Below are 23125 nucleotides of genomic sequence, written 5' to 3'. Positions count from 1 at the left end.
TATTTTTCTTAGTTCGCAGTTTGCTATAGCGAGATAACACAAAGCTTTAGTCTCCGAGCAAGACATGTTTAATTTTCATTCCAACACGACTGTTTTTTCTCGCTAGTCTATCAGCACCAACGAACCGTGAGTAAAGGCGACATTCTTTAAAACCGCGGGATATATTCGTACATCGATTAACAACTTAAGAAATTGGAAAAATTCTTTGTAAAAGGTATAAAATTTTTATTAAAAATTCCTTTAAGGGCTACATCACAACAAAACGTTTTCGATTTTATAAAAAATCATCATCAGTGTTAAACAGATTGGATGCCAGCTGAGCCACAACAGAAATATTTGGGTAAAAACCCTTTAAATATAATATGGATGCATTAAAGGTGCATACTTAAATAAAATGCCTTAGGATGGATACATGGCAACAAGGATAATGCCCTTAGGTAAGGTATTGAATTTCCCAACACGTGGGATGCAAATTGAGTTGTTTACATTCCAATGACTTAATGGCAACTCTAGTTGCCATTAAGTTGCCATTAAGTCATTGGAATGTAAACAACTCAATTTGCATCCCACGTGTTGAGAAATTCAAAACCTTACCTAAGGGCATTATCCTTGTTGCCATGCATCCATCCTAAGGCATCTTATTTAAATATTCACCTTTAATGCACCCATATTATATTTAAAGGGTTTTTACCCGAATATTTCTTTTGTGGCTCAGCTGGCATCCAATCTGTCTAACACTGATGATGCTTTTTTATAAAATCGAAAACGTTTTGTTGTGATGTAGCCCTTAAAGGGATTTTTAATAAAAATTTTATACCTTTTACAAAGAATTTTTCCAATTTTTGTGATTGATGGTATACAGCCAACTACAGGAAAAATTTTTCTATTCCTTGTGGATTTTTAACTTAAGAAATAACAACTATTAAATAAATATTACAGAACAGTTTGTATAAAGGCTAATTTGCTTTAAAAGTCTTTAAATTTTATGCATACGCTACAAGTTTACGCAGTATGTATGCTTTCTACTCACATATTAGATTCCATACGTAGGCGAGGAAATAAAGCATTACACCTCTGACTTCTTTACTGCCTACAACAATGCAATTTTCATCTGCCCCTTATGCCAATAAATAGTTCAAATTTTTTCTTGAAGCTCTCCCGAATCGAATGCAAAATGTTTCATAACGATCCGTCTTACTTAAAAAAAAATAGAGGTATAGGCGATTTTAGTGAATTATATCGTCGCCTAACTATTTTGTTTATTAATATATTACATTTTTCTATACATACATAATAGTCCAGGGCCCATCTGTTTTGAGATGGACGTTGAGAGGTGACTCAATTTTTTTTGCAGAAATTGCTTAAAAATAAATCAAATAATAATATTTGAGTTATCCTCCCTCTCAAAAAGGTCCGGAACATTGTTTAAATAATCAAAATGTCAAAAATTGAAGGAAAAATTCGATTTTTTTTTTGGTTTTTTGATTATAACTTTAAAAGTATTCATTTCCGAGAAAAGTTGTACTAACATAAAAGTTGCGTAATTAAATTTCCTATAATATAGAATTGTTTAAAAATTTAAAAAATAGTCACCCTAGTTGCAAAATAGCAATAATTGCGAAAAAAACATACAGAAACAAGTATTCGCATTTTACGTTTTTCAACCATTAATGCTACACTTAGGACCTTCATGTTTCACCCAGAAAAACCTTATGATACAGTGAAATAATACTGTAAATTTCATTAAGATCGGTTCAATAGATTTTGCAAAATAAATTTTGCAATTCAGCTTTCGCAAAAAAAATTCATTTTTTCAAAATGTTACAGGACTGAATATAAAGCAGATAGCAAGTTGAAATTTTTTTTGCGTATAAAAGTGTACTGTACCTTTCATTTGCAATTTTCAAAATTAAAATCGATTAATTACCACGGCGTCAGAAAATGTTTGAAATAAACAATAATTTTTGGTGCTACGCGCAGGACAGCGGTGTTCGATTCACACAAGTTGATTTCCATCAAAATTTCTTCCAATCTTTATCTAATATATTATTTTCTTACTCTATATTTTGTTGTACTTTAATATTTTAATTCCACAAAAATCAAACTAATTTTATTATTGTTTATGAAATATTGTTTAAACAATTGCATATGTTTAAAAATAATAAACTTTTATTATTTAAGTTAAAATATATGAACAAAGAAAGTTTTTGCTAATAAAAGTGTTATTTCAAAAGATAGAGTATGTGTTTTTATTTTGCAATAAACTTATTTATATCGAAATGTAATAGAAATTAAAATGTATCAAGTATTATCAAAGGTCATTGGAATGCCCAATCAGAGCAAACTATCCGCTGTCCTGCGCGTAGCACCAATAATTAATGTTTATTTAAAAAAATTCCTGACACCGTGGTAGTTAATCTATTTTAATTTTGCAAAATTGCAAATGAAAGGTACAGTACACTTCTATAAGCAAAAAAATTTTCAACTTGCTATCTGCTTTATTTTTAGTCCTGTAACATTATGGAAAAATGAATTTTTTTTTACGAAAGCTGGATTGCAAAATTTATTTTGCAAAATCTATTAAACGGATCTTAATGAAATTTACAGTATTGTTTTACTATATAATCAAGTGTTTCAGGGTGAAACATGAAGGTCCTAAGTGGAGAATAAATGGTTCAAAAACGTAAAATGCGAATACTTGTTTTTGTATGTTTTTTTCACAATTATTGCTATTTTGCAACAAGGGTGACTATTTTTTTAAATTTTTAACCAATTCTATATTGTAGGAAATTTAATTACTCAACTTTTATGTTAATACAACTTTTCTCGTAAATGAATACTTTTAAAGTTATAATTAAAAAACCAAGAAAAAAATCGAATTTGTCCTTAATTTTTTGACATTTTGATTATTTAAACAATGTTCCGGACCTTTTTGAGAGGGAGGATAACTCAAATATTATTATTTGAGTTATTTTAAAGCAATTTCTGCAAAAAAATTTGAGTCACCTCTCAACGTCCAAATGTACTAATATTTTTACAGATGCGCCCTGGTCTATAACACGTTGATTGAGTTGGGAAAACAATGATTAAATACTTACACTTCTATGGCTTTGTTCCAGTTGATGATGTAACCGGAAAGATTGAAATTTTCTATCTGTACTACGTGAACGTTTCCTCTCTCCGTACCGACGTACAGCCATTTTGATTGCAGCGGCAGATGCATATACGTGATTCTGTAACAAAGTAAGTGGCGAATAAAATCTTCTTGCGACAATCTTTTTAGGAAATACGGCGACAAGCAGATGACAATTTTACGCTCTAAATAAAACCCAAAGGATGCTGCTTTGGAAAGTTGGCTCGTTTTTCTTATTTCTACTATTGTAACCTTTTTAATTTCAACATTGTAAGAGAGACGAGTAAGACGAGCTAAATTTCTATTTATTAATTTGAGAATCGAAAATCTTGATAATGATTAAAGTTAAATTATAAACAAAAGGCTTCACCAAGCCATTGGGCGATTCTAGGAATCTATTCCACTAACAGTCTACAGTTGATCCCAAACCCTTTTTTCAGTGCGTCATTAATTTTGACGTCATATAAGATTTTAAGAATGTCGTGAATCACGGCATGACATTTTAGTTAAATTTGACAGTTGTCAGATTATTTATATTTATGTTTATATAAATATCAATATTTATACAAATGGTTGCCAGGATATTAATATTTAAAATGTTTTAAGGAAAAAATAAATAAATATAGAATACATTTTCACTATACAATGTCCAAATATACCAATGACAAAATGATATACCAATGTCATATGTCATTATGAATACCAATGATAAAATATTTATATTGACAAAATTCTAACCTAGAATTACAATTGTCATTTTATACGTTAAAATTGTGAAATTACTGTCATAATGCATTACTTTTGCTTTATATATATATATATATATATATATATATATATATATATCGGTTTTAAAACGTTCTCCTACGTCTTCCGATGCCTAGTCGCCATTCACTTCGGTCCATCCAAAGGTCTTCATCCAATTCTCTTTCTCTCATTTCTCGATTTATGCCTTCTCTCCAACTCAGGCGGGGTCTTCCTCTTTTTCGTCTACCATGAGGGGTCCACGTTAGGATTTGTTTCGGGAGTCGTTCTTCGGACATTCTTTGTACGTGTCCATACCATCTAAGCTGTTTGGTACTAATGTCATCTACTATTGTGTGTTTCACATTCATTATTTCCCTAATTCTGTTGTTGGTTACCCTTTCTAATCTTGATTTTCCTGCTGAGCGCCTCCAGAAATCCATTTCTGTTGCTTCAAGTTTTCTCTTGTATCTTTCTTTTATTTGCCATACTTCACTGCTGTAAGTGATTATACTCTTAACAATTGTATTGTATATTCTATGTTTGTTGTTGTTTGATATTGACTGGTCCCAGAGGATGCTATTAAGAAGGGTAATTGCTTTTCTTCCCTGGTTGTTTCTTTCTTCTATCGTCCGGTCTACGCTTCCTTCTTGTGTGATGGTCATACCAAGGTATTTATATGCGTCGCAATGTTTAATAATTTCGCCATTCCCCAGTGTAAGGTCCTGCTGTGTCCCACCGATACACATATATTCGGTCTTCTTTATGTTTATTTCCAAACCACCTTTTTTGTACTCCTCTATTAATTTCCTTGTCATATATTCTATATCATCGTAGTCTTGCGCTAGTACAAGTTGGTCGTCTGCAAATGACAAAGTGTATATTGTATTGTTGCTGATCGGTAATCCCATGTTTTTGCATTTGCGTTTCCAAAGTTTTAGAGTTTGTTCGAGGTAGATCTTAAATAATGTCGGTGAAAGGCAGCACCCTTGTTTTAGGCCTTTGCTAATTTGGAATCCTCTCGATAGCCTGCTTCCAACTTTCACCCTTGATGCAGTTTTGGTATACAATTGTTTCGTCGCTGTTATTAAATTTGCGCTTATATTGGTTTTCTCTAATGCTTCCCATAGTTTGTTTTGTGGGATGCTATCATACGCTTTTCTTAAGTCCACATATAACAGATGCACCTCCTGGTTGACGGCCAGTTTCTTCTCAATAATCTGTGTAATACAAAACAGATGGTCAACCGTTGATCTCCCTGCCCTGAATCCTGCCTGTTCTTCAGCTTCTATATCTTTATATTCGTTTTCGATTTTATTTTTAATCAGTTTTCCGTATATTCGGCTGATCGAGTTCGTTACAGCGATGCCTCTGTAGTTGTCACATTGATCCCGTCTGCCTTTTTTATGTATGGTGGATATCCATGATGTCTTCCATTCTTCTGGGATTTCCGCTCCGTTGATGCATCTTTGAAAGAGTTTAGCCAGGTTTTCATATAATTTTGTTGTGCCATATTTTATTAGTTCAGCTGGTATGTTCCCTGGTCCTGGTGCTTTGTTATTTTTTAAGAACTTACATACTTCTTCTACTTCTTTTGTTGTTACCCGTAATGGTGAGGCTACTTTTGCTTTAAATTATCTTTATTCGCATCATGGATTGGTTATGTATTTAGAGTAATTTAATAATTGTCAACCAATTATACACATATAATAATAATAGCCTTCCGTTTTATACCGCTGACGCGGCTTTGGGATTATAGCAGGGTAGTCTGCTATATCTGGGGCTAAGGTATACAAGGAAGGTAACAGGGCCAGTGCTACGCTTCAACCGCCTATTATTACCCCTGGTTTTACCCAAGGTACTCATTTTATTCAGGATGAGTCGATCTGGGGCCTATAAACATTTTTTTAAAATGTCTAGCTGTTCTCGCCGGCGCTGCGTTTCGAACCCACACCTACCAGCATGCGAGTCAGACATCTTACTGCTGGGCTACGCCGTCTCGACCAAATATACATTTATAAGTATAAGTTCCTTTAATACGAAAATATCCTTCAACGAATACATAATTTTCGAAGTTCTATGTTCGAATACTGTTTTAGTTTAGTTATAATCGGCGTTCTGGAAAGATCGTAATTTACATTTTATTATTTGTTGTTTCCGGTGGTGCACAATATACCCCAGGATTATATTACTATAAGTCGTAATATAAGTACATATTTTAATTGTTTTTTAGTCATTATGGCAAAAAATATATTTTTCTTTGTAAACAATACTTTTTCTCCTGTAAAAGATCACATTTAAAAAAATTTTTTATTAGTAATTTTATTTATCATGGAATCCAGTTATTCCATGATTCCAGTTATAAATCCCAATTGGCTTACTGAAAAGGAACTCCAAGTATTCACTGATGCCGAATAAGGTTTATAACAAACAACTAAGTGTATTTTTTCAAAAAAAAATTAAACAAATCCGCTGTTTTTAAGTGTATTTTCTTGTGGCGTACAAAGTACGCCACGCGTGTAGTTATATTATAACTTGATGCGCGGGTAGTTAAAGGTTAATGGTGTCTAGTCGGACAAACTTTGATGTATGGGAACACTGAAACAGGGGAAGTTTTAATTGGGAACAGGTTACAGGTTTCGAACGTCAGACTACTAAAACGTCCCATGTATTTTGTCGGACAGAACTTCCAATTGATTTGTTACCCTTTCATTAAACCCTCATGCAGAAACCAGACTGCTATTTACCACCAATATAAATCCTGTCATTTGACATGTTGTACGTGTCGGACATTAAAATGTCCATCATATTTGTCGGAAAACATTGTTTCTTATATTATACAGGTATACAGTTTGCTATTGAATATACTTAAAAACATCCTGCTAGTTATCACCATCATAAACTTCTCAGGATGACACGTTCCACAATTAAAATCACATTCCGCAATTAAAACTTCCCCTGTTCCAGTGTTCCCATACATCAAAGTGTGTCCGACTAGACACTGTTAAGATATTAACAAATTTTCAGCTTGCTATTAATAAACTGTTTTTTGGTACGCGGGATCCGGGCCTACTTGGACAGTATGATTTACAATTATTTACTTATTTTGGTTTCCTGCCTTTACTGGGCTTCCAAAAATAAATATTATTATTGGAGTTCGTGTTTAGAAAATTGAAAAAGTTATTCTATTTGTTTTTTAGCTTAAAAACGGTACAATCGTTTGCTCCAAAAATTCCCTATGCTCTCCTACTCAACGGATTTCAATGTTTTAATTTTTGTTGGAAAGCTTGAATACCCTTTTATATATTTATATGTAAAAAATCCAGCATTTAAAACTTTTTTTGTTGGCTCTGCATAATTTTGAAAATTAATAACTTTTAATTTTTTGCCTTAATTGGCAAAGGAAATTATTTGACAGAAAACCTACAATGTATGTTTTACTTATTACATTTTTGCAGTAAACGAATGCTTTTTTGTGTAGCATATTTTTGTTTCTGTTTGGTATTTCCATTATCATCACTCTTACTGAACTGGACCGAATATGCTGCAACAGTTAGTCATTAAACCATTTTTCAAATACATCTGCATTCATGTTTTCATGATGATTACCAGGGGAGTCTTTACATTTTTAATCGACAGAAGCAAAGCACTAGGGAGGAAACCACGATTCGTTTGCTGTATAAACGATTATATTCTGTTTTTATCTTGAGCAAGATATATTAGACAAAATGATCCACAACATCGTCTGCTTTTACAAATTTGATGATGATAATAAAATACAAATTTGGTTAATCCGTTTAGGGATATTATTCTGTGCTATTTCTGTATATGTCTGAGTGAATCACATAAATCGTTGTTTTGAAACTCGGATGATTGATTAAAACATAAATTTAATTTGGACCGAGTTAATCGATTTAAAAAAGGGCCCTGGAACACCATATCCTTCACATATTATATAATACACAAAGTATTCAACTTATTTTCATACCATCGATATTAGTCTGGGAGAAATATCGTTAATATTTAAATCACATTTTAATATTTTGTTTCATTTATAGTTCTTTCCAGTATGAGTAAGTTTATTAGCAGGTAGAATTATTTGACATACGAATAGTAATCCCACCATAAATTATCTACAGAGTTTATCATATTTATTTATTTATAATACACAACGAATATAGTAAGCAACAGGTTACTTTCTTGTTGGAAATCCTCACTATCTCCGAGTTGTGTCTAACAGTTGTCTTCGTACGCCTACGTATGGCTACGTATACTGTATGCCTTATCGTCCTTTTAACCCAGCCTAAATAATATTCCAGGTCTGCTTGATATGCTTTGTTTCTAGTTTGTTTTAAGAGGATTGCGATCAGTTTCCTTGATAGGCTCATTGCTTGTCATTTCAAGATACAGATAAATCGATGATTTGAACAGGACAGCTCATCTAGAACAGTTATGTTTTTACAGTTCTAGCCTCATGAGTCGTGACCACTTTTATCTCAATTACTTCCTTCCGTTGTGAAGTTACGAAAGGTGGTTTGTTTCCTACGTTTAGTATGCCTGAATCATATTTTATAATAAACTGTAGTAAAAACTCACCTCTTGCATTGGTGTTCGTATTACCCCAGGTCAAATGATGCTTATTCGCATTACATCACATTGCATAGCAGTGATTACTTGCGGCTCATTTTTCCTGCAATTTCTCCCTCTTACCTTCTCTCTCTATGATCTTCATTTTGACTGTCATTAAGTCCTTCGAACAAAGATTCATCAACGGCAGTGTTTTGATATGCTGTTTGACTATTATGCAGGTCCTCGAGACTTCAACAGATCAACTATATAATATAAGCTCTACATCAATACCCGATTTGCCCATGTAAACCCAAGACCTTTGTATCCAAGCTACATCGAACCTTAGCATAGTTCTCACAGCTGAAATAAGTTCTGCCGAAGCTGCCTTACTATGCTGGAGGTTGTCCTGCAGAACTCTGCTTGTAGCCATGAAGGCCTCTGACAGTTTTGCTGGATACCTTTTAAGGTGTGTAATATTTGTAAGATACCTCCTCGATCCTGCATAAGAGGATTTGTGTGTTCTCTCCGATCTGCCAATTCTTTAACAACAAGTTTTCCGTTTTAAGGTCTTCATTTTGCCTCTATAGACGGGTTCTAATTGTTGCTTCCTAAGCTCCTTTTTTAGGAAATCTGGTGAGGAGCAAGAGGCGTTTAGGCATGGAGGCGTTTAGGAGCCTCATCCAGTGCTCGTTCCAGTTTATTGATGATCAGATCTGCTTGAGCTTGATCTAGTTGAGTATCAGGATGGTGTTTGTGTGCCACTGCCATCATGAATACTTTTGTGATATTCCTGTATAACGTAGTGTGCTTATTAGAATTCCTTGGTGTTTTAGCAACCCTTTGTTGCGATGAGGGGTAATGGTATTCTCCCGAAGATTCTTCTTACCCTCAGGTTTGCCAGTACTCCCACTTTGGTTTTATGGAGAGTTGCTGTGGTCCATGTCCCAGGAGCCATTTTTGCGTATCTCGTACTACTTTCTCTTTTGAGCTACAGAGACGCATTTTTTGCTACTTTGTGCAGAAACTTATCGGGACATCTTCCAGATGAATATTTGGCATATATACAGAATATGGATTGGCCTCTCGGGCTGCTCTCGTCGTTTGGGTTGTGTTTTTGATCTCGTTGTTCATATTTGTTCCCACGAGTTGGAACAAAATTCTGTCACGCACGGCAGACAGCGCGCTCTTGCCGTGCTAAGGCAACAATCTCCCAGATTTGGTTAGCTTGTGCCATACATCCCTTGGGCATCGCACTACACCTCGGAATTAGGGTGCGCAGCATATGTGTCATTGACAAGATAAATACCTACCCACATTCACACATATGAAGGGTACAGGGCAAAAACGGCGCCGGCGGTAGTCCATTTGGATTTTTCTAGAGCAAGCTGTAAGTTAAGATTTATTAACTTATTATAAAGTCAAATCTAAAGAATAATAATAAAATAATAATTACTAAGACTAATAATTATTATATTATATGGACTTTATAATAAGTTAATAAATTTTAACTATCAGCTTGCTCGAGAAAAATCCAAATGGACTACCGCCGTTCTTCCCCTGTACCCTTCATATGCATACATGCACATACAATCAAGGAAAAATGGACTTTCATTCACAAATAATTATTCAAATAAAAATAGACGGTTTCGTTTTGATTCAATTCGAGTCTCTTGTCATCCTCTGGCACGTGTTTCTAGGTTTACCCATTATCAAAGAGGCTTTGCAAGAAGACTGAACTGAACCAAAACGCACCGACTCGTTGGTAAATATATTTAAATATTCTACCAACGTGTGCCTTTGGCGACCACTAACGAGGTAAGACGAAGTGAGTGTCCATAATGAATAAAGTAAACTGTGAACCTGAGGCATATACGCCGGGAATTTATTCCACTAAAGCATCAGCAGTTTACCTGAAGATTAATGAAGAGAAGGCGAAATATATGTGTATAAATAGAACGACACGAAGAGACAGGAAACGACAAAATGTGACGGTCAACACCTTCAATTTCGAAAGAGTACAACGTTTTAAGTATCTGGAGGCCGTAATCACAGCTGACAACGATGTTACTGAAGAAATAAAAGACAGAATCCAATCGGCAAATCGCTGTCTATTTGCACTGGATTAGGTTATAAAATCAAAAAATCTTACAAAGATGTTCCAAGATCAAAATCTATAAATCCATCGTCAGACCTGTACTAACATGTTGTTCTGAAGCTATTTCCTTGTGGCATTTTTATGATTATCTATTTAGATGGGAAATAAGCCACAATTAAATTGAAAAAATAATTTTATTAACGTTCCGACGCCCAAATCGGGTGTCGTTGTCAAAATACAAAATACTACTAAATTAAACAAAAATGTTGTTGCTAAGTAAAATATCAATACCATATATAAAAGGACTATCCGAGAAACTTAAAACAATAGGAAATAAATTCAACATTTCAACAACATTCAAAACAACAAACACATTGAGATCTATTCTGTCTAAAACTAAACCTAACAATGAACAAGAAAGAACAAAGAATTGCATTTATAAAATACCTTGTGAATGCAAACAATTTTATTTAGGTGAAACATCAAGACCATTAAACGTTAGAATACGTGAACTTCAGTCTTATATTAAAAATAGAGAATTTGATAGATCTCAAATATGTCAACACGCATGGGATAATGAACATAGAGTTCAGTGGAGAGATTCAAGTATCTGAAAGAATCAGATAGTAAAAAGAGAAAAATCAAAGAAGCGGCTCTAATTATGCTAAATGAAACCAATTGTGTCGCAAATTCCTCGGTAGAATGCAGTAGGATGTGGTTACCCATGCTGAAAGAGGAAGTCAATAGAAAGAAAATACCACGATTAGTAAGTCAATAACATATTGAGTTAGTACATATTTTATATTTTAGTATTACTTATTGTATATCTATGTATTATTAATATTATTTATAATTTAAACATATTAAAATCAGAATTTGGTATTAGTTTTTGAAAGTAAATTAAATGTAGGACCAAATATTTACGATGTCGGGATAGTATCACGAAGTTTTTTCCTGGTTTTTCCTCGTGATTTACTATGGAATCTCTAACGTGAGAATTTTACTGTCATCGTTGCATTTGGTTGTCTTTTTAAAGACAGATCACATGCTATGATTTTTTTGTGATGGATATTCTTGAGTTGGGATTGATTTCATGCAATCAAATGAACTATCTTTTAGTAAAGTCGTCCCAGGAACGCAACTCATAAATATTGGCGATATGATTTTAAAGTCTTCTACTTTAAAATGTATAATATACGTCTGAATTGCCAATATAAATGAGTCAGATTAAATAAATTATTAGAAGAATTTTTTTACTTAGCAACAACATTTTTGTTTAATTTAGTAGTATTTTGTATTTTGACAACAACACCCGATTTGGGCGTCGAAACGTTAATAAAATTATTTTTTCAATTTAATTGTGGCTTATTTCCCATCTGTACTAACATATGGATGCGAAACGTGGACCATGACAAAACCAAGGAAAGCTCAGACGTTTTGAACGGAAAATACTTTTTCGAAAAAATTTTCGGACCTCACCACGACATTAACACAAACCAGTATAGGATCAGAACCAATATCGAATTAAAAGCACTCTACAATGACACCGATATTGACCAAAAAATTAAATCACAGCGACTAAGATGGGCACGCCATGTGCACAGACTTCATAACGAGAGACTTGTAAGACTGGTATTGGGAAGATTCCTACAGGAAAAAGACCGCTCGGACGTCCCAGAATGCGATGGCGAGATAACATTCAAGCAGATCTCCGGAAAATGAACATCTATTTGACCCTAGGTTGATGGAAGACCGAACAAATTGGAAGAAAGTTGTACAGTCAGCCAGGACCCATCCAGGGTTGTAGCGCTACGTGATTTTATACGTTAACCGCCATGATTTTATACTCTGCACCGAGTATAGCACCTTTTATTACCAAATAAAACAATTGATCATTGTCAAAACTTTATTAATTAATTTTGAAAACGATTTGCAGGTTTGAGATCAAAGTGCCAAAACAAAACAAAAATTATAATTTTCATTATAATTAATTGTGGTTTAATTAAAATTTAATAACATTTAAGACTAGCAAATTACAAATACGTTGGGTAAAATCAGCTGTGTTATAATTAATGTGATATAAGATCAATACTTTGCAAACGTAGTATAACACCAGGTAAGAGGGAATTGAATTTTTGTATTAATTTTACACTACTGGTTATTTTATACAGTAAGAGCCACCATGCTAGACACATAGGAACATTGAGCTACTAGAGTCCTGGACCCTTCACTTGTTGCAAAGTTTATTTTTATGTCAAGTGATGTTATTTAGAACGTCAGAAAATGTATAGAAACTAAATACTATTAACATAGAAAGTTTTGACGTTTATAGTTGTCATTTTGTTAAAATTGTAAAAGTTTTTAAGTATTGTTCTATTAGCTGTGTGCAAGTACTTGGAGGGGATACGAGAAACGATCGTGCGCGAAAAGCGGAGAAATCTTGTAACTTTCTTAAATAATGGTAGGGGAGCCCAAGCGGGGATTTTTGCAGTCACTCGAGCGCGTCAGATTAGCATATGGTGAGAAACCTGGTACCCTGCAGATGTACCTCTACTATATATTGGCTCTTGACACAGGGGAGTTCGTTAAGGGGGGCCCGAAAAAAAAATCTACCCTTAAAAAAGCTCGAAATTGTCAGATTAAGATAAGGTAGATTAAGTACATGCAAAAGAGTGTATATTTCAAAAATATGACGATTTGAGCCGGGCGTAAGGAAATGGGTGAGTCCCAAAATTTCACAAGAAAAAAGCGAATATTTCGCGAAATGAATGACAGATCGAAAAACTAAAAAATATATGCTCAACATTTTTTAAAAATCTATCGAATGATACCAAAGACGACTTCTCACAGAGAGGGGTGGGGGGTAAATTTAATATTTTTAATACGAATCCCGCGATATTTCGCGAAATGAATATCAGATCGAAAAACTGTAAAATACACTTATTCAATATTTTTGAAAAATCTGTCAAATGACACCAAATGCGACCCCCCATGGATGTGGGGTGGGGGGTTACTTTAAAATCTTAAATAGGAACCCTCATTTTTTATTGCAGATTTGGATTCCTTACGTAAAAATAAGTAACTTTTATTCGAAACATTTTTTCGAATTATGGATAGATGTCGCTATAATCGAAAAAAACGATTGTTGGAAATGGAAAATTAAATTAAAAAATGGCAAGCGCCCACTAAAATGGAAAACTTTACTTAACTTTTTTTGATTTTAGGACCTACTCTTTACAACCCAATAGGTCCCCAAAGCGCTCAAGTGACTGCACATTTAGCATACTTTGCTCCCCTACCATAATTCATTGTCAACTGAAATTGTCAAATTGACGTATATTTCATATATGAATGACGTCAATGAAGAAAAAAACAATATTGATATGATATGCAATTGTTATACAGGGTGTCCAGAAACTCTACCGACAAACGAAGACAGGAGATTTTTCAGCTAATTTTAAGATAATTTAACCAAATTCACCTAGTCCGAAAATGCTTCCTAAGGGAGCTAGAGCTCTTTGAAGATGGCGTCATGTAATTAGTTTTTCTTAAATAACCCCAGAACGCTTCTATTTAGAAAAACGAAAATTGGTATGCATATTTACTTTCCAGAAATGAATCGATTCCATCCATTGTGAATTTCTATTACCGGTCATAGGCGTCCGCTTTGGGTAGGGCAACGGTTATTTTATCGCATAACTTTTTCATCTTCAACTTTTAAGCATTTTTGATACTGGATTATTAAATTGTGAGGTATTCTAGTACTAAAAGGTACTCTTGCTTTAAGTCGGTAGGACACACCGTTTTCTAGAAAAATCGATTTGAAAGTTTTTCGTTTTTGGAATTTGAAAAATATTGAAAAAAATTTTCAAAAAAAAAACGATATATTTTACTAACTTAAAGCAAGAATAACTTTTAGTACTCGAATACCTCATAATTTAATAATCTAGTGTCAAAAATGCTTAAAAATTAAGGACAAAAAAGTTACGCCATAAAATAACTGTTGACCTACCCAAAACGGACGCCTATGACCGGTACTAGAAATTCGCAATTAATGAACTCGATTAATCTTTGGAATATACATTAATGAACCAGTTTTCATCTTTCTAAATAGGTTTTTTTTGAATTTTTTTTTTGAAATTCAAAGAACAAAAAATTTTGAAATCGATTTTTCTAGAAAACGGTGTGTCCCATCGGCTTAAAACAAGAGTACCTTTTAGCACTAAAATACCTCAAAATTTAATAATACAGTGTCAAAAATGCTTAAGCATTAAAGACAAAAAAGTTATGCGATAAAATAACCGTTGCCCTGCCCAAAACGGACGCCTATGATCGGTACTAAAAATTCGCAATGGATGGGATAGATTTATCTCTAAAAGATAAATACGCCTACTAATTTTTGTTTTTCTAAATAGAAGCGTTCTGAAGGTATTTAAGAAAAACTCATTACAAGACGCCATCTTCAAAGAGCTCTAGCTCCCTTAGGAAGCATTTTCGGACTAAGTGAATAGGGTTAAATTGTCTTAGAATTATCTGAAGAATGTTCTGTCTTCGTTTGTCGATAGAGTTTCTGGACACCCTGTATAAAGGTAAATTTAATCAATTGTATTTTGCTTGCAGTACTGCATTTTAATAACTAATTTTATTTACTACATACAATTGTTTACGTTTTAATAACATAACCTGAATCTTATGTTTTCTTCTTATTATTTTTTTGGACTATGGCCTTGACAATTATCCAGTAACCAGGACTAATATAATTGGCCAATATAATTAAAAGTGCGAATAATGTTGCTGAGCTATGAAACCAGGTGTCGCTTTTCCGAACTTGCACGGTCCCAATTCTTGGTGTTTGAATAAAGTTATTTTAAAACAGAGTAATAATACTATTAACTAATGTATTTTTTGTATCGAAAAACAATTATTTTGAATAGTTTCTTGACAGTAACATGACAGGAATTAAAGTCATATCTAAAAACGGACCAGATTAGCTCATAAGCATAGCAATTAGGTACCTACCCATGTGTCTCATACGGTGGCCCTTACTGTATACAACTAAACCCAATATAGCTCAAATATGGATTCTGCCGATTCGGTTAGGAATAGCTAGCCTATAATACGCAATACATCAAGCTGTCAATACTAAACTAATATATGCTTACTTTTCCTTTTCGAACTTAAGACTTTGAACGATCTGTGGAATTTTGTGTTAGCAAATAAGTACAAGAAACTTCAGAGAGGTGATTCTGCATGAAAAAATAATGACAATTTGCTAGATAAATGTACGTCCACAAATGGTTTGTTATCCGAGATACGAAGTGTTGAAATTTTTCTTAGCAACTGACGATTTATTTATTGCTCTGAAATCGGTTGGAATATAAAATGAATTTGATGGGTTTTAAGACGTATGTATTGTGCATTTTTTGACATACTATTAAGAATTTTATATTCATCAAGATTCAACCCTTAGACTCATTTGTTTTTGTATTCGAGCAAATATTCCTGGTGTATTTCTTACTATCTCACAGATGGTTATAATTCTATTCGTCAGATGATCAAGATGATTTCGACGGAAGTGGAATACGCTAGGGACTCAAGAAAACAACAAATGCAAAAAACTAGATAAAATCCGGCAATTGAGTAGGACAATGTTCCATATCTCCCTTACCTATCCAATGATTTGGATATACTGTTTCTAATTGATTACATAAATAGGCTGGTTTATCATCATACATGAATCATAAGTGTTGTCTCATCTGTAGCAGAATGTTTTCAAATAGAGTAAGTAACTCTTATTCTTATCAATTTTACATAAGAAAAATTCCGGGGTTGTATAAGTAGGGGAGTGCAATTAGAACGAAAAGATACAATGTTTCGGAAAAAATCAAACAAGGTTATATTTTTCTAAAACTTTTTTTGTTAGTTTATAAATATGTTAAAGTAAAAAGTTCTACTCACAAATTTCGCCGCTAATTGTTTATTAATTGTTTAAACAATAACAATTGTTTTGTATAAATAATGTTAAGAATATGGGTGAATTCAACATTTTATTTTGATAAAAAATGTTTTTATTTTAGATTTGATTATGTTGAACCCGAATCTGACATTACAATTTGCAAATTCAAAATGGCGGATTCAAAATGGCGGATTTTTTCCTAAAAATCCTTAAAAAGTAGTTGTAAAATCCGAATTTTTTTTATAAAACGTGTTTGTTTGCCTATATGTGGATATTTTTGAGAGGTTGCTGAACCTGAATCCAATTTTGATAATTTAAATTATAAAATGGCAGATCCAAAATGGCGGATAACTTAAAAAATAGTTGTAAAATCATAATTACTTTACAAAATGTATTTATTTCTACATATATTTATTTTTGAGTGCTTTGATAAATCTAACTTAAATGTTAACATTATAAACTATAAAATGGCGGATCCAAAATGCGGATTTTCTAAAAAGAACATAAAAAAGAACATTTTTGTAAAACATTTATTGTTTTTATTTTTAACAGGTTGTTGAATCTGAATTAAAGATTCAAAATTTAAATTTCAAAATGGCGGATCCAAAATGGCGGATATTTAAATAAAAAACAAGTAGAATCCAATCAAACAAATATGGAATTTCATTCTTAAAAAAAAGAAAAACAAATAATTTTCACAATAATATTAAAAATTAAAATGTATTAGAAAGAATATTTAAAAAAAAACAAATTTTCGATTAGAAGGATATAATTACATATTGAAACATAGTTTTTAATTCCAAACAACTTTTCTTTATAAAAATTTTCGATATTGTGAAATATAAAGGTACTTTACTCTTGAGTGAAATTCATATTTTTGACATACCTCGTACAAAATTAACAAAATTTGATATTTGATGGTTGCATCTTATGTTATATACGATGCGGAGTATTTTATAAAAAATAACTTTTTTTCGTAAAACTGATATTAAAAAAGTTATCAATAGGTTCCAAGTTACGCAGACATACTGTATAAGAGCTAAAAAAAATTTTTTTTGTTGAACATTTATTATTGTTGAAGCTTATTATTAAATGTATTTTAGGTAAGTTTTACAGAAAAAAGTTTTGATCACTCTGTATATACATTTTTTCAGCTGGTAATTTTCGGTTTTTGTATTACATTTTTGTTATCTTTCTTAGTTTTCTCAAAAATAAATTGTTTATTTCAATTTTAAACTAAAATAATTCAGTGTTTTTTAAAGATTACATCCCAAGCTTTAAAAAAATAGCAAAAAAATTGTATTAGATTTATTCAAGCTTGAGTAATACCGTCTTAAACTGGTGGGAATTCTGTAAAACTACGAAGTTTTCAAAAATTACATTTTTTGAGACATCGTATTATTTGAATTAAATTTTTGAGATTTTTTTTGAATAAAACATCGTTTAGTAAGATGATTGAGAGTTAAGTTGTGCAAATTTGAGAGTTTTATAAGTAAAATTGTATTAGTTACACATTTTTAAATCATTTTTAAACAAAATTCATGTAAGGCTCACTTTCCGCCCACACCGTACTTATGTCCATACATTTTATTTCTTTTTATTACAACCATAAGATAGCTTATTTCATCTTCTTTCATGTCCAATTTGTAAAATTTCTTTTGATCCATTAGTTAAAGAATTACATTAAAAAAACTCAACTGTGCACTTCTTCCAACGCTAGTTTACAGTGCGCCAATGTGTGTGAGAAGGGTGACTTTAGCGTTATAAATAAAAAATTACAGAAGCTAGAGATTTAATTTTAGAAAAATCTTTATAAAAGGTTTTTTTTTGTAAAATTTTATGAATTTTTCAATGGTCAAGTCAGTTTTTTTCTAAAAATTATATTTTCGGAGTTATTTAAAAAAACATCTAACTTCGCTGTTCATTTGTTTAATAAAAAATGAAGCACCCACTTTACGAGTAGAACTTTTTGATATGTTGTTTATTAAACATTTCTTAATGAAATTACAAAAAGTTTTATCTTGTTTGATTTTTTCCGAAGTGAAAATCTAAATGCACTCCCCCCTAAAGTACGTACCCATATTATCACTTTATTAAAATTACTGCAATAAGTGAGACAAGAAAATTTCAAATACGTTGGGTATTATCAGTTGAATTGAGATCAAATAATTTTGAAAGGGAGTATATGATTATTTTATATACAACTAAACACAATATAGGTCAAATATGGATTCTGCTGATTCGGTTAGAAATAGGTAGCCTATAATCCGCAATACATCAAGCTGTCAATACTAAACTAATAGTGGATGCTTACTTTTCCTTTTGGAACTTGAGACTTTGAACGATCTGTGGAATTCGCTGTCGGAAATTCCACAGGTGAAGGGTGTCGTCGGCGGTGGCAGAAATAAGGGCCCCCTCGTTGACGAGAAACTGTAGATGAAGGACGGCAGCGGAACCTGGAGGGCCATCCATGTCGTGTCGTACGTGAACATCCACCCCCGGTTGGCCCAATCTATAAAATTATGGTTAAGGAACAATTTTTGTTTTAGAAATATTTTGAATAGTCGTATACCTAAAAGCAGTGATGGGAGTAGATTATAAGTACGGTAGATACAGGGTGAAATATTCAGTAAATTCGTACAGGTTTATTCAAAGATAATATAGATAATAGTATGCATGTGTTGTTTCAATATACTATATTAGTAATAAATGACCACTCAGTAATTTATAATACTACAACTAAAATGCTTTAGTATACAGAGAAAGCTGCGCAAATATTTTTGTATTGACTTTCTACCTTAAGAAAGTTTCAATAGAAGTTCCTCGCGGAATTAGTGGAAGTTGTAAGATCGAGTTGAAGAGTTGTGGCATATATCTAGGCAAGTGATACTGAAACCTCTATACTCTGGGTATTGAGATTTTGAAGAGGAAGAACTGAAGAAATAGGGGAAAACTGGAAGAGAAGTGATTTAAGATGCTAATGAAGAGTGGCTTAGCTCGCAAGAACAAATCAAATGGGCAGAGGGACACTATATCTCAAGTGAGTATTCGGGCTAGCTTCAATACACTGAATATTGGCTTTGAGATATAAAAATAGAGAGATGGGATAATGAAATAATGGAAACAAGAACGAAAATGAGACCTGTTAATACAAAAATGGAAGGCAACTTGATAAGAACGCTGGAAATAGAGTGATATGAAAAGTATGACAAGGAGAGAAGAAGATGGGCGCCAACTCGGGCTTTCTGTGCCTAGAATTTGAAAAGCTCGAGATTTTGAACTAACGGACGACAGGAAATAAATGACAGTTGATCCAATGACCTAAATACAAAAATACTCAACTTACGTTGTCTTGCTATATACTGATAATAGAGACTAAAATAAAAAATCAACCTTACTAATACCAAATATATTTATAATAAATATTTTATATATCTATAAACAATTATTAACATATAACGCAAAAACTGAATAACAGTGGTACTGGGTGATGTAAATATAAAACAGGACCTAATAGCCGCTAAACAAGCAAATATCCACTACCACTGTGCCAAGCAAAGGTATTAATATCACAATCCAAAACAAAGTCCGTTAGAATAGCAAAAAGGTTTTACAACTAAAACTTAGTAATATTACTTAATTGAACTAGACTAAAATGAGATACACGACAAGAAAATCTACAATTACCAAAAAATAAGTATCTCACCTAGCAAAAATAATAGTTATATAAATGAGTTGGTCAGTGACTCCTTATATCCTACTAAAAAAAACCATATTAGACATATTCCCTATTTTTAAAACCTCGGCATAAATTTTAACAACCTTATTTCCTATCAAATTTTAATATGCAAATATTTATAATGATTAGTTACCAAGACTTAACTTTATTTATTTGAAAAAAAAACTACTATTTATGTTAAACAAAAATAACGACCCAAAAACCCTATCTATCCAGAAAAATATGTAGTTTACTTGATCATATGCATACAAAAAAGTGTACAGTTGTAAGCAAATATATAGTAACCAAAAGTAGATAAAAAGGTAAACAAACTTATCTTTCACAGCACTATTTAAATGAGTTGAAAGTCCACAGGAAAGTCCTCTTGGCACGGCAAAACTAGTTGGCTGCTGTGGTGATAAATCCAATCCTGGTTACAGTCTAATCAGGTAATGGTCTTGACAACCTCTACGGATAAACCGAAAAAAAAGTTGCTACCACAATATAAGTGGTCTCTAGGTTACTAAGTCAGTAAGTATTCAAGTGACGGGATTTGAAACAAGCAGCACGTCGTTACTGTACTTCCTTTATGTGGAAAAACCCAAAGATACATTTAGTTCTGATTGGATAGCAATTATAGAAATTTACTTGGCTAGTGTTCCTTCCTTTTAGTTATATATGTTTCATTACTATTCCAAATTTCGTTTCAAATACGCCACTTAAAATTAAAACACGGCGTGTTTGCTTTAAAGAGTTTGACCCAACTAACAACTCAATCGAAAAATCGATTCCGTTCCAATACAACGAGGTTTTCGCGCGTGTGTAGAGCAATGTCGTTTGTTAATCGATCGCGGGCGTATCACAAGAAATTTCTTGAGGGATATTATTAATGCAATTTTAATTGAAATATTTTAATTAGTAGCGTAACCGCTACATACCCATGAACATAGGACATGATAAAGTAAGGGCCTCGTATATTATTTTCCGGTCAAGTTTCGTAGTTTAATTTTCGAGAATTTACATTAATATTAATATTATTAGTATTTCCCGTTATTATTATTTTTTCATAATATATTTCATATCCCTTTTAGTTGTTTTTTTAGAATAAATGTGTTTTCTGTCTTTAATATTAGTGAGTTAGATTTAAACCCTTTAAGAAGCAGTCTCGCCGGTACCTTATGTACACAGCTAATACTCAGTGAATCAGCAACCTATATAACCTGAGACATTTGTAGGGCTTAGACAAGGCGCATATTGAGACACATGCGACGCAAGTCACGTAGGGCAGCACAAACAACACATGGCTAGAGGTTTAAAATTTCCGGAAAAATTGGGTGCAGCAAAAAAACTTGTTTTTTTCTTACAATTTCTTACAATATACTAAACATATTCTGCATCCCGTATTTAAATCGATAAATTTAGTAGAATTCGATAGATCTATATTATCAGAAGTGCCTTTTGTCTTTAAGTATATAAAAGACACAATATTAAATATTGCCCAACAAGTTAACCAGACTAGTTCTCTTAGTCTGGTTAGTCTAGTCTATCGAAAGGTTGCTAAAATATGTTGAAGAACGCTATGAATTTTGTTCTAAGCCGATTCACTTTGCAGCCAATTTTCTTGATGCTCGTTTTAAAGGAGAATAATAATTGTTGAATAAAGACCAACTAATGGAAGCTTTAGACTTCATTTCTAAAATGGCTCGTTCACTTAAACTAGCTGTAGGGAAGGTGGTGGCAAATCTAATCCGATTTAGAACAAAAACTGGATTTTTTAGTCGAAATTCTTTGGGGATAGTGCGAATAATGCTCATCCCATTATATGGTGGCAAGGTTTGTTTACATCGCAGCCACTTATAGGCTCCCGAATTTTAAATTGATCTCTATTTTCGGCCTCATACATACAAGCAAAAGAAATAAAATTACAGGATAAAATTCAGAAGTTATTCATTTAAATTTGGTTATAAACGAAAAACAGATAAAAATCATGTTCTTTTATCCGTCCAGGATGATGAAGAGGGGATCGAGTCTGAATCAGATGCTTGGTCTGAAGATTCAAAATCAGACTCAGATGAAAACCACTGAGCGCTTTGGTTAAAAAATATCGTGCTCTCTATCTTTGAAGTTTCGGTTTTGATACTTTCAATAATATTGTAATTTTTAACCCTATATACATATTTGTACTTATATCTTAGATATTAATAGATATTATTAAAGTATGCTCCTGCATTTATTTTTAATTTAACCGACTTTAAAATTGTTATTTTTCACGTTTCAAGTCTCAATTAAAAAATATTTAAATTTTCTCATTTTTCCAATTTTTCTAATGCTTTGGAAAAAAAACGGAGAAAAACCTGTTTTTTCCCAATTTTTCCCATTTTTTCCGATGTGTTAAATCTCTACACATGGCACGAAATTCATGGGCTGCGTCGGCTAAGCGCATATTGTCACACAATGCACTCAGTAGTTGTGCTGTTACGTTTGCGGTCATGGAAGAGGCAGATTCGGATGCAGATTGGGAAACAGGACCCCGATTTTTGACTCTTCGCTTCGTTATCGATCATTCGCTGTCTGTACACTTTACATATACAGATAGCGAATGATCGATAACGAAGCGAAGGGTCAAAAATAAGGGTCCAGAAGTTTTGCATTACGAGCTCTCAAAAAAAAAAGAAATCATATTGGAAAAGGGAAAACAACACATGAAAAAAAAATGAAATGGTGAATTCAATTTGGCATCTGAATTCTCGGACACAACAAATAACAGAACGTTTCTATTCTTTTCTGTCATTTTGTTGTTGAAGTCAATAAACCATTAACTATTAACCAATAAAATTTATAACTGCACCGAAGTGGGTAACAATAGAAATTTGTAGACAAAATGAAAACGTACTTTATTGATCTGTTATG

At 32.6% G+C, this 23125-nt stretch overlaps 1 protein-coding gene across 1 annotated transcript in view; it reads right to left on the bottom strand.

Annotated features, from left to right (window-relative positions):
- LOC114325993 (syntaxin-binding protein 5) overlaps positions 1-23125 on the bottom strand; it is a 307868-nt gene that overhangs the window by 221163 nt on the left and 63580 nt on the right. The window contains exons 2-3 of the mRNA XM_050652347.1: positions 18812-19009; positions 3099-3233 (exon numbers count right to left, since the gene is read on the bottom strand). Of these exons, the coding sequence (XP_050508304.1) occupies positions 3099-3233; positions 18812-19009 (333 nt within the window). The remainder of the gene's footprint in view (positions 1-3098; positions 3234-18811; positions 19010-23125) is intronic.

The sequence above is a fragment of the Diabrotica virgifera genome, chromosome 5 (assembly GCF_917563875.1).
Source record: "Diabrotica virgifera virgifera chromosome 5, PGI_DIABVI_V3a".
Lineage (NCBI taxonomy): Eukaryota > Metazoa > Arthropoda > Insecta > Coleoptera > Chrysomelidae > Diabrotica > Diabrotica virgifera.
Note: the sequence above shows the minus strand (reverse complement) of the source record. Positions and strands in the feature narration are given on the sequence as shown.